The sequence below is a fragment of the Mauremys mutica genome, chromosome 10, assembly GCF_020497125.1.
Source record: "Mauremys mutica isolate MM-2020 ecotype Southern chromosome 10, ASM2049712v1, whole genome shotgun sequence".
Lineage (NCBI taxonomy): Eukaryota > Metazoa > Chordata > Testudines > Geoemydidae > Mauremys > Mauremys mutica.
The window spans coordinates 39,843,170-39,855,715 of NC_059081.1; the positions used below are offsets into that span (position 1 = coordinate 39,843,170).

The 12,546-nt window shown below is 40.3% G+C and overlaps 1 protein-coding gene across 1 annotated transcript in view; it reads left to right on the forward strand.

Moving 5' to 3' along the window:
- The window catches only part of RAPGEF4 (Rap guanine nucleotide exchange factor 4), a 231,270-nt gene that overhangs the window by 172,266 nt on the left and 46,458 nt on the right, over positions 1 to 12,546 (forward strand). The window contains exons 12-15 of the mRNA XM_045032700.1: positions 115 to 175; positions 911 to 987; positions 5,648 to 5,794; positions 6,969 to 7,084. Coding sequence (XP_044888635.1) covers positions 115 to 175; positions 911 to 987; positions 5,648 to 5,794; positions 6,969 to 7,084 — 401 coding nt within the window. The remainder of the gene's footprint in view (positions 1 to 114; positions 176 to 910; positions 988 to 5,647; positions 5,795 to 6,968; positions 7,085 to 12,546) is intronic.

The window sequence follows — 12,546 nt, forward strand, 5'->3', positions numbered from 1 at the left end:
CCTGCTCCCAGTTAAGTCAATGGAAGCAGAATGGTGCCCATTGGCATACTGTTACATTTAGCACCAAAAATGCAGTACACAGAAAAACTATAATTCTTCTCTCTTTATTTTAAGGTAAAACGAGAATTAGCAGGTGTTCTAATCTTTGAGTCGCATCCCAAAGCAGGAACTGTTTGTAAGTAAAAGGGATCCAACCCTATCTTTTTTTTCTCATGTGTGGTATTAGATCACTATTTAAATTACGATGCAAAACTTGAATACTCCAAAGCTGGCTGTTCAGAACGTGCGAGTGGCCAGTTGCAAAACGTCTCTGGACTGCTTTTTGGACTTCTGCACCCACTAATGTTTGGGGGTGTTTGTATTTGGGGTTTTGGTTTGGACGCATCTCTAATTAAAATGGATTTTAATTTTATCATATGCTAATGAAAATGTTATTCTCATGGTATTCAGAAGCCCAGCTTTGTGTATAAAAATATTATTTTAAATATGATTGTTTTGAACTTTTTATATGGAGAAGCACTGGAAAATTAATGTCAGGTTCTCAGCACTTTAAGGATTAGTGTTATATCACTCAGCACCCTATAAGATCCAAATCTATGTATCAGTTAGCAATTGATAACATAAAGTTCATAAAGACGCCTATAGAGCAATGGCAAATTACAACTGCTTTTAGTATTGTCTTAGAAAAAAGAGGGTGTCATACAAATATTATACAATTATTAGTATTCGTTTTTTCTTCTCAAATCAAAAGAAAATTGCTTTTAAATCCCAATGTAACTTTTTTCAAGATGGTAAGACCCACTAAAATGACTTCAGTATAGTTATTTTATATTGGTGTAACTGAGGGAAGAACCACTTATGCTAAAAGGCACCTATATTCTCAGCATAAAATTTTTTCTCTTTTTTGTAGTATTCAATCAGGGAGAAGAAGGTACTTCCTGGTACATTATCCTAAAGGGATCGGTAAATGTAGTCATTTATGGCAAGGTATTTTTGAAGACCTTTTATTATTCTTTTTATTAGCTGGACTGTAAGAATAAACTTTACTGGAATACACTTTGACTTACAGCAAGATTATGTTGCTTGGGGTAAAAAGTAGAATATTGTTTTCAGTTTTTAATCAAGAAATGATTCCAAACTATTTTATTTATTATGTTTTTACATGGCTGATGAATAATTTCAGGACTACAGTTTGTATGTATATGAACATTTCAAGACTATAGACCACCTGAATATAACTCAGTGCAGTTACATCCACACTTGTACTACAAAGTGGCTTAAATCAAACACAAACAATAAAGCATTATGTTATAGCACACCCTCTCCAAGATACTCAGTGACTCCTTAGCTAGATAGATCACACACATATATTTAGCACTTAGCAGTAGTTACTACTTTAATTACAATAGTAGCTGTCACACCGCAATGCTGACATTGTCTTAATATAGCTTTGTTCTCATTCACTGATAGCCAGCTACTAAACTGCCCCAAGTTATAGCATTATAATCCCTATGTAGCTATGTTCAATACAACAAAGAATAATGCCCCAATTCACATGTAGGCTACATCTACACAATGAACTGTGATGTGATTTCCCCTGCTCACGTACACGTACTCTCACTAGCTCTCATTGAAGGCTAGCAGTGTAGCTGCAGCATCATGGGTACTGGCAGCGGAGGCACGGCTTTGCTGTGCTGAATATGTACTCACTGGTTTCAGGCAGGTTTGTACTTGGCACAGCTACCTGTATCTCTGCTGCCGCTACCCATGCTACTGTGGCTGTGCTGCTCTTTATATTCTTGCTGGCTCTCATCGAACTAGCGCAAATATGCGTACATGAGCAGGGGAGTCGCACGCCTAGCTCATAGTGTAGGCATAGCCACGTCCCTTTGACTTTCCCAGCCTTAGCTAAGCCCTGTGCCCACATCATGGTTGCCACAGTCCTTTGGGGATGTAAGATCAACTGCTTCCTTCTGGGTTGTTGCTTTAGTCTAGTGTTACCATTTGTGAGCATGATCACATATGAGCCATCATACGTTAGCTTAAATTTTATTATCACTTCACAAAATATAATAATTTGTATACAGGAACTTTAAATACAAAAAAGTATTGTTCATCTTACCAACCTTTTACCATAATATGGAGGTACAATTCTGTATTTCCTTTTATGCCATTTCATGTCTAATTATTTAAGCACGTATAATTAATGTTGAAGAAGCTAGATAGGTATTTTCAGTGTAACTAATGTGTCACCTCTCTTTAGAGTATTTTTAAAATGTCCATTGATAAACCATTAAAAATGATCCCTTTAAGTATGTTTCAATTTAAATAATATGTATATGTATTGTACTTTTTGAATAAATTGACATAGATTGATGTGCATTCCTCAACCCTCCCCCTCAAGGGTACTCCCATTAAGTGGCTTCAAATGGTCTATTCAGATAAGTACAGATGACACACACGAGTAAAGGTTAGAAAACTGAGCCAGTAGTTTTCCTTCTGATTTAAGGCAAAAATGTCCTTAAAGATATCTACTACATATTCTGCTTTCGTACCAGGTACTTTGGAGGAAGGTACAAGAATCCCTATAGTGGTCAGACAGGAAATAACCTGCTCATAGAGGAAGTTACTTCCTAATTCCTGACAGTTACTAGTCAACTTATGTCCCAAAGCATAACGGTTTATCTCCCTTCTAAGAATTTTTTTATCCTGTCTAATGTAACTGTGTATTCTCTCCTTAACCATATAAATGTCAAATCCTTTTAGAATCCTACCGATCTTTTTGGCCTCAGTGATACATTGTGGCAAAGAGTTCCAGAGATTAATTATAAACTGTGTAAAAATAATTTTTTAATTCTGTTTTAAATATGTTGCCTTTTGATATTATTAAATTCTCCTTCATTCTTTTGAGAAAGGGTATATAGGAGTACCTGATTTTTGCCTTCTCTATGTCATTCATTATTTTCTATATCACTGTCCTGCCTCTTTGATTTCTCTCCTCTCTAAATTAAACAGTCCTAGTGCCTTTCTTCATATGAACGCTTTCCACACATATAATCATATTTGTCTTCCATCTTTGGACTTCTTCTACTGGAAAGTTTTAAAGGAATCAAAGAAAGTAACTTTTTTTTAAAAGGGTAAGTGAGATGACACGGGTAACTACTGGCTGGTTACCTGAGATTGATCCTGAGCAAAATTCTGGAACAGCAGATATGTAATGCAATCGGTAAAGAATTAAAGGATGATAGCATAACTAATGCCAGTCAGCAGGGCTTTATGGAACATAGGTGTGTCAAATAAACAGGATAGCAGTTTTGATTGATAAATATCACTGCTAAAGTATCATAAATTTCTGCAAGAGACAAGGTGGGTCTAATATCTTTTATTGGACCAAATTCTGTTGGTGAAAGAAACAAGCTTTTCAGCCACACAGAACTTTTCTTCAGGTCTGGGAAAGATACTCAGAGAGAGGCTTTGGCTACACTTACACTTCAAAGCGCTGCCGCGGCAGCGCTTTGAAGCGCTAAGTGTAGTCAAAGCACCAGCGCTGGGAGAAAGCTCTCCCAGCGCTGTCCGTACTCCACCTCCCTGTGGGGAATAACGGACAGCGCTGGGAGTCGTGCTCCCAGCGCTGGGGCTTTGACTACACTGGCGCTTTGCAGCGCCGCAATTTGCAGCGCTGGAGAGGGTGTGTTTTCACACCCTGCTGCAGCGCTGCAAATTTGTAAGTGTAGCCAAGCCCAGAGTGTCGCAACTGAATGCAAGGTGGAATAGATTGTTTAGCATAAGTAGTTAACCCATATTTCAAGGGACCCTTCAAGGTGAAGTGGGGCATTAACACCCCTATAGTCATCTGAGAGAAAAGACCAGACAGTATCCTGGATTGCAGTGACACTGAAAAGGATGTTTCTCCTATGACTGGCAAGGTGTTAATGGGTCACTTCACCTTGAATGGTCTCTGCGAATATGTATGCAGTGGTGTTGTAGTCATGTTGGTCCCAAGATATTGGAGAGACAAGGCAGGTGAGCTAATATCTTGTGGACCAACTTCTGTTCGTGAGGGAGACAAGCTTTTGAGCTCTTCTTCAGGTCTGGGAAATATTTCAATGGACCATTCAAGGAGAAATGGCCATTAACACCTCTCCAGTCATGGCAGGGGGGAAGAAAAAAAATATTACCTCACCCACCTTATCTCTCTTAGAATATGTATTAGCTACTTATGCTAACCAATCTGTTCCACCTTGTATTTAGTTGTGACACTCTGAGAACTTTCCAGACATGAAGAGCTCTCAGTAAGCTTGGAAGCATGTCTCTCTCACCAACAGAAGTTGGTCCAATAAAATATATTATCTCACCCACCGTGTCTCTCTAATATCCTGGGACCAACACAGCTGTAGCAACACTTAAATTTCTGCTGGTCATTTGACTGAGTCCCACAGACATCTGATAAAGAAATTAGCACTATACTAAGTCAGTGTAATCCATATTAAATGGATTAAAAGTTGGTTAACTGACAGAAATAATAATAATAAATGGGGAATCCTCATCCTATGGGGCATTTCTAGTAAGATCCTACAGCGGTCTGTTATTGGCCCAATGCTTTTCAGTATCTTTATCAATGATAAAAAATAAGATCATTGCTGGTAAAATTTGCAGATGACACAAAAATTGGTGGCATAGTAAATAATGATTGTGACAGGTCAGTTATACAGACAAATGTGGATTGCCTGGTAAGGTGGGCTAATTTGAATAATATGCCAAATGTAAGGTAATCTATCTAGAAACAAAAAATTTAGTATCCTGGATAGCAGTGACACTGAAAAGGATTTTGGGATAACGGTGGATAAGCATCTGAATGTGAGCTCCCACTGCAATGCCATGGCTAAGAAGAGGGACACTATCCTTGGACATATAAACAGGGGATATCAAGTAAGAGTAGGGAATTGGTATCTCTGTATATGGCATTAGTAAGATTATTACTGGAATACTTTATATCATCTATATAGCTGGTAAGTCACTGAACAGTTCTCACAATCATCACATATCCAGTTATTCCTATTTCTAATGATCAAATCCTCTACCCCCACCGTCTGTTGACTTATTACAGCGGTGTTCCCACCTCCTGTGAGGACCTCCCTGGTATATGAGGAATGATCAGCCTCCTTTACCAAAACTGGAAGATGGAAATTTGTACCATTCCACCTAGATTCTCCTGTCATTAGATCAGGACATCCATCATGGGCCTGTGTATTATGGAAAAGAGCAGAATAGGTAACAGAGACACACACTGTTGGAGAGGAGAATTTCACTCCAAATCTGTTCTTCAGCAAACTAGATCTGTATTTTTCATGGTCTCTTTTTTTTTTTTTTAAATCAACAGCTTGCTGTCATCAGCAAGGCCAGAAGGGTCCTTCACTCTGAGTCTAATTTCAGAGAACAAGCCCATTCTTTTCTATTCTTGCCTTTCTCTAGTAATAGTAATAAGCAGTTATCAAGTATTGTTTCCTTGTCATTATTTTAGCTGTTGATTTCCTGCCAAATGCATTTGTTTTAATATTGGATTTTGAAGTCTGGTGTTTGCACATGGCATTTCAATGGGATGAACTATAATGATGATTTTTGTGTATAAATGTTTTGCTGTTTATAGGGTGTGGTATGTACCCTACACGAAGGAGATGATTTTGGCAAGTTAGCGCTAGTGAATGATGCTCCAAGAGCAGCGTCCATTGTTTTACGAGAAGATAACTGCCACTTCTTGAGAGTAGACAAGGAGGACTTTAATAGAATACTTAGGGTAAGTGTTGGGTAAGACATGCCACTAACACCGGTCCTCTCATATTTGCCACATCCAGTGGCCTGCTTTCTCACCTTGCAAACATTTTCAGAACCTGTGTCATTAGTATCAATAAATGCCAATCAACCCAAAGCATCATTTGAAATAACTTGTAATTAAAGAAGAGAGATGTAACATCCTAGAAAACAAAAAAATCAAGTAGTACGTTAAATAAACTACAGGAAAATACATTGACCCCTGCTCAAGGGATCTGGAAAGATGTACTGGCCCAATTTCTGTGGTTATTAATGTTAGAAGAAAAGCTCAGTTGTGGTGTTTATAATTTGAACGTGGGCCCAGATGATCTGATTGTGACTGGTTGGAAGCATCCCATAATACCCAAGGCCAGAAACATTATTACCTTCAATTGGAATGTCTACGTGCCTACTGGAGTGATGACAAAATCAGCTCAGACAGGTGCCACTCAGTGCTGTACTTGAAAAATTTCTTGCTGCTGCTGAGTGGCTCCTGAACTAATAGGGAGTGAAATGCTTTAGGTCTTGGAGACTCTAGTTGAGTGTTATGTAGCTCTTGCTGTCTGATTTTAGCAGGATTTCAAAGACTGCACTGATGTACTAAAACCTGGGTGCCAGATTACTTTTCATTTGTGTTTAAACGTGCACAAATGTTGGCTCTGGCTTTGTTTTACTTGTATATAATTGTTTCCACCCCAGACTTTGAGTAGCTATAACACTGTATTGGGCTTGGATTTATAATTCTTCTATAATCCTTCCAAAAGAACAGTATTTAAAAATGAATGGCCAACAGATGCCAGATTATGGATAATGGTGATCATGGATGGACAGGGGTTGAAACGATTCTACATTTTAAAGGTGTGGAGAAGGGTTGGTTCTGGCAATCTGCTTTCTTCCCACCTCACACCTGTGATCCCCTTCCTGGAGGCTGCTGTGCTAGACTTCCCCATGATTCTCCCCATGCCCACCGGAGGAGATCCTCTTCACTCTGCCTGCAAGGAGAAAGGGTGCAGAGAGGGAAACCAACATGGAAAGGACCAGCCATAGAGGCTTGGCTCCTCAGCTTTTGTTGAAGTTATTTGAAAGTCATTCATTTTAAAAAAGTAATTAAGCAGCCAAGTCAGGTGCAGTAACTGTATTAAAAATAACTTGTCTTGCAGGATGTTGAAGCAAATACAGTAAGGCTCAAAGAACATGACCAAGATGTCTTGGTCCTGGAGAAGATCCTAGCAGGAAACAGAGCTTCTAATCAAGGAAACGCACAACCTCAGCACAAGTATGTTTTCATTCAATAATGCAAATGTCAGAATGTGATTAACCTTTTCATATGGTATTATTATCTAAACAATAGCACATTCTCCCTTTCTGTGGAAAAATTCAGTGTATGTAATGGTTGTTGGTTTTTTAGCATCAGCTAATCACATGCCCTGTAGTGCATAATATATCAATTTCCAGCCACGCACTAGGTCTACAACTTTACACAATAATTCTCTAAAGCTCTAACTGTAAATATTCATTTCATGAATGGCTTTTAAATAGATTGCACATGAGGAATGATGAAACCCTATTAAGCAGAGCAATTGTGTAAAATACATGGGGAAAGTACATTGTTTTGTTACTAAGTACAGATGTTTCTCTTTGGATTTCAGATTCTGGATTCTAATACAAATTTGCTAGGTTCAATTTATGCACAGTGTGAAGAATTCAGACAGGAAAGTAACTCCCTGAATAGGCTTGCATTCTTTTTATAATATTCACCACATTTCCCCTGCCTTCTTACCTAGAGGCAGGAAGCACCATTAAGGATTAAGGATGTCCAGGGGAGTCAAGTTATCAATATTGCAAATGAATGGAACTGCTGGAAAAAATCGCCAAGATAGGGGCTGTGAAACTTACTGGTTTTCTACACTTGAAAATAGGTCTGAATCCTGCATTGAAATACAATCAGATTGGATTGTTGGCTCCGTTATTCCAATAGTTTAAATTCCCCAGTACAGAAGTAATGACCTCATGCACACACATTTGCAGGCACACACATTCACATGTAGATCTGGGTGAATAACTGGCAGTTCTGGAAAAAAAATTAATTTGGGTTGAACTAAAACTGAAAATTTTGGGGGCAAAAATGGTGAATTGAAAAAGTTGATAAAAGTTTTTTTCTGGTTGAATGATTTAATTTCTGGGCATTTTGAAAATAAAAGCAAAGGAAATAAAGCATGATGATCACAAAATGGCCAGAAAAGCTGGTGCCTCCCTTTTAACCTTTAGCCCAGTGGTTAGGGCACTCCCCTGAGATGTGGGAGACCTGCCTCAGGTCCCCTCTCTCTGCCTTATTTGGAGCAGGGAATTGATCTCGCACATTGCAGGAGAGTGTCTTAACCACTAAGCTGTGGGGTATTTGGCGGTGGGGTTTTCTCATTCTCTTCTGTTGAGGCTGTTTCTCTTTGTGTAAAATACTCGGCTAATCGTTGGGCCAGAGAGAGCATGCCCGAGTGACTCTATAGCCCGCTGGATAGAGCACCCACCTGTGACGTAGGAGGCCTATGTCCATGTCCCTGCTTCAATGCATGTTCAATTATTTTTATACAGTGGAACAGCTTCAATAGGAGAAATCCCTGTTCTGCGTCAGGCAGAGGGCGGCATTGAACCTGGGTCACTTGTTTTCCAAGTGAGGACGCAAACCACTGAGCTAAAGATTATAAGGGAGGCACCACCACCCTTCTCCTCCAGCCATTTTGTGCCTAAGTCCACTTGTGAATTCCAGCCCACAAGTGTTTTTGGATGAAACTATCTGATGAATTCCTGTCAAACTGGCAAATAGTTTCAGGTCAATTGAAACTGCATTTTTCAGCGAACAAACTATTGGTCTGAAAAATTTGACCCAGTTCTGTTCACACGTATATGCACTCAAATGCACCAGTCATCTAATGCACACTTGTAACAAGTACAAAAAAAATAGCAAAATACAGCAGGAGATGGCAGTGCTTTTTATCCCCACAAAGTGTTGTCATTTCACAGGAATGTCGTGCAGATTCCTTGGACAATAATGGATGGCCCTTTGCCATCACATATCCAGTATGGTTAGCATCTCTAACACAGCTAACATAATGCATTGAGAAGTACTGAAACTTTTCTTCTGCTCCTCACTTTTACCCAGATAAGGAACTTATTTTCCTCTATTTTGAGGGGGGGTTTATTAGTGAAGATAAGACATAAGGTTAGTGCTAGCACTGCCCATTTTTAGTACAATTTTCCTGATGTGTGATTATTGCCCATCTGTTATTACAGTATTTATAATTAGATATTTTATCTATAGGGATTTAAATAAAGCGTTCCTTATATTTTTACACACATTTTTCATCTGCCATGTAATCTGTCATCACACCCTATGACTAAGTTATTAGACCCAGGCATTCCCTCTCAGCAAACAGTTTAGTTTTAGGGCCTGTAACAGAGTTAGCACCCGCCTCTCCTGCGGGCCCCCTTTTCTTTGGCCAATAGTGCCTGTAAACACAGTTCTTTTTCGGGAGCGGGGGCTCCCACCTCTCATGGATTGCTCCCTTTCTCTCTGTTAGGTGTGAGCCTGCTTTTGGGTTTTTTGTTCTTTCAGGGGGTGCCACCCACCTCTCGCGAGCATCCCCCAGCTGCTGGTTCTCTCAGCTGGTCTTTGGCAGCTCAGCCCTCTAGCCGAGCTGCACACGCTGTCCCCCACTTCTGGGGTATACAGTCCCAAGTTCTTATCACAGCTCTGGTATGGGGCCGTAGCTCTTAGGCCTCTTCCCAGAGGCACTGCTTTCTTCAGACACCTAGCTAGGGCCCATCTTGGTACCTTCAGCTGGCGTCCTTCTTAGCAGCCCTTCCTGGGTTCAGTCTGCAACCAGACCAGCAGGGCCCATCTCGGTACCCTCGTCTGGTCTGGCCAGGTTTTGTACTCAATCCCGTGCTCAGGCTGCCCGCAGTGACCTTTCAATAGCTCTGCTGCTATACTATCTAGCCAGCAAGGCACCCGGTCTTTGGCAGTCTTCACTGGGCTCATTTCTGTCTGGTGAGCTCTCTGCAGTGAGCTATCCACGGTCCTGCTGTTCGTCTAGCCAGCCAGGCACCCAGTGCTCCCTCATCAAGCTCCACACAGCAACTGAAGACTCTGCTCTGTTGCTTGCCTTTTATCTGGCCCTTCTGGCTCCTTATTGGTTGCTCCAGCAGCCCCTCTGATTGGCTGCTCTTCTCTAGGCTGCCTAGACTCCTAAAGGACTCCTCACTGCTCTGTTCTGGGACAGAGTGATTCAGGGCTGTGAGGCCTCCAGCAGGAGGCCTCCGGACATAGTGCACCCTGCCACAGGGCCAAATTCTTTAGTAGTGTAAATGAGTGAAACTCAGTTGTAGTCAGTGGAACTGCACTATTTTACATCAGCAGAGAATTTGGGCCTCTAGATTTTAGCCCATTTTGCTTTTAGTGACTTGATTGTGACCACATAATTTTGTGCATTTCTAAAACGGTTCAGTGAATGTTTTATGCTAACATATTTCAAACACTGGATTTCTTGAAAACTCTTTGCTATGAGTATTACTTCTAGTATCTGACATTTAACAATTCAAAATTTGAACAGATAAGTCATATGGTATGTTTGTACTTCCTGGCTAGATGAGGGTAGCTTTCAAAATCAAGCTTCCAGGGTGAACACTTTCAATGAAAATTTGAAGTTTGCTTTTCACAAATATTTTATCAATTTGCTTAAATATATTGTTTCTGTGAACACTCCTGCCAGTGAACATTCACATAAAGCAAACCCAAAAGGGGCAGAAGCAGAGAAAAAGCAAAATGGCTTAAAAATGCCTGCATTCACAAATAATTTTTTCAGAGTCCAGCTTATTTTACTGACAGTATGTTTGATAAAGTATTTTATTTTAAATCTTTTAAACTGTATTAGTACTTGTGAGTGTGACCTCTCTAGTTTCTGCTATAAGCTAGTAAATGGAGGGAGAGGCAAACATTAGGTTTCAAAGTCCATATTTAGACACCTAAATAAGTGGTTTGATTTCCAAAATGCTGAGTCTTTGGGGATTACTGAGTGCTCAGCACTTTTGAAAATCTGCCCACTTATTTAGATGTCTAAGTTAGGAATTTAACTGTAAGTACCCACCTTTGAAAGTCTTGGCCAAACCACTCTGTTTATCCACAGAAAATATAAAGCAGAGGCCGTGCAACCTTCCCCATACTGCCCAAGCAGTGTTGCTCAGGCCTGAGCCAGAGAGCTCACCTCTCTGGCTGGGAGGATGGTTCATTCTCCAGGTCCATTCAAACCTTAGCTTCTCTGCTGAGACTGTCAACAAAGGTACCAATTTTGATGTGGGCACTTTCTCACTAGGAAGTAAAATAAGACCAGCAAGTGACTTTATGTAAGGTACTAAACTACCTTCAGACTTTTGATCCCTACCAAATTATATAGAGGTGAAACACTGTATAGTGTATTGTTAGTTTCCTGAGCCATCCTGTCAAGAATTATTTTTTCCCTTCTCTTAATCTTAAGAAAGAAAGAGGCTCCATTTTGGGACCAGATGCCCTGAACTGCAGTTTGGGTCCCTCCCTGCCCCCTTGTCTGTTGCAGCTCAGTGAGCCACAGTTTCAAAGAATGACAGGCTTGCTCCGAAGAGCTAACTCTGAAGTTCTGTCTTCCAAGCTCTAACTTCTCTCTTCGTGGGTGATCACACACATGCAGAGTTACTGACTGACACCTCACAGAGCATTGCTACAGTCTACAGTCACTGTAGGCCACTTCACTGCGTCGTTTTCACTTTCATATTCAAAGTGCAGCAAACTGGGTTCTCTATGCCTCGCTCACCTACAGACTTGGTTAGTATCTCTACAAGGATGTGCACTGGCTTAAGTGTTTGTGTTCTTGGGACATCAATACAGTTCTTCCAAAGGGGCTGGCAGGTAAAAGAACTATGATGGTCAGTGCTCAAAGTGAGGGGGAGCTCACAGGAGCTCAGCTCCACCACTTATTTCTCAGCAGGAGCAGAACACCTACACTTCTCCTAGGGTTTTTGGGGGGGGTGGTTTAAGTTTCATACTTTTTCACTTCAACATGGAAAAATGATGCAAAGATTGAAAGAATGAAATGGAAGATAAAAAGAAATCCTATTCACTAGGAAAGGAGGAAAGAGAGGACAGTTAATCAGTGCAGCTCTATTCTGTAATATCCTCTGTTATAGTGCTGGTACATAAATCTTGCCAACGTTCCCTGCAATACATATGATAACCTCACTATATGCAGTATACCCTTGTGCTGTACCTCTCTAGATTTACTGTTAGAAATGGTGCAGGTACTGAAGTTAAGCAGAAACTTATTTACTTCAGTTACCTAAGGCAATTGGCAAGTTTTGAAGTTTAACCACTATACGTTACTGTCTACCATCATGTCCTTTCCCCTAGCTCAGACCTGCAGTACTGCAGGCATTCATTCGCTTTCATTGTTTTCCTTCTGAGCACTGAGGATGATAAATAGTGGTGCCCATCTCACCCTAAGAGTTAATCTGTTTAAATCCGTCTAAAGCCTACATTTTCAGAAATTTTGTTGTTGCTGATATTTTTGTTCTTAATAATACTTAGCACTGGCAGTGTTTTTCAGAAAGGTCTGATTCACCATTTCTCTGCTCCAGTTTTACACCAGTGCAACTCCACTAAAATAATGGTGTAAAACTGGGTATCGCAGTGGAGAATGGGCCCTTTGTCATCTT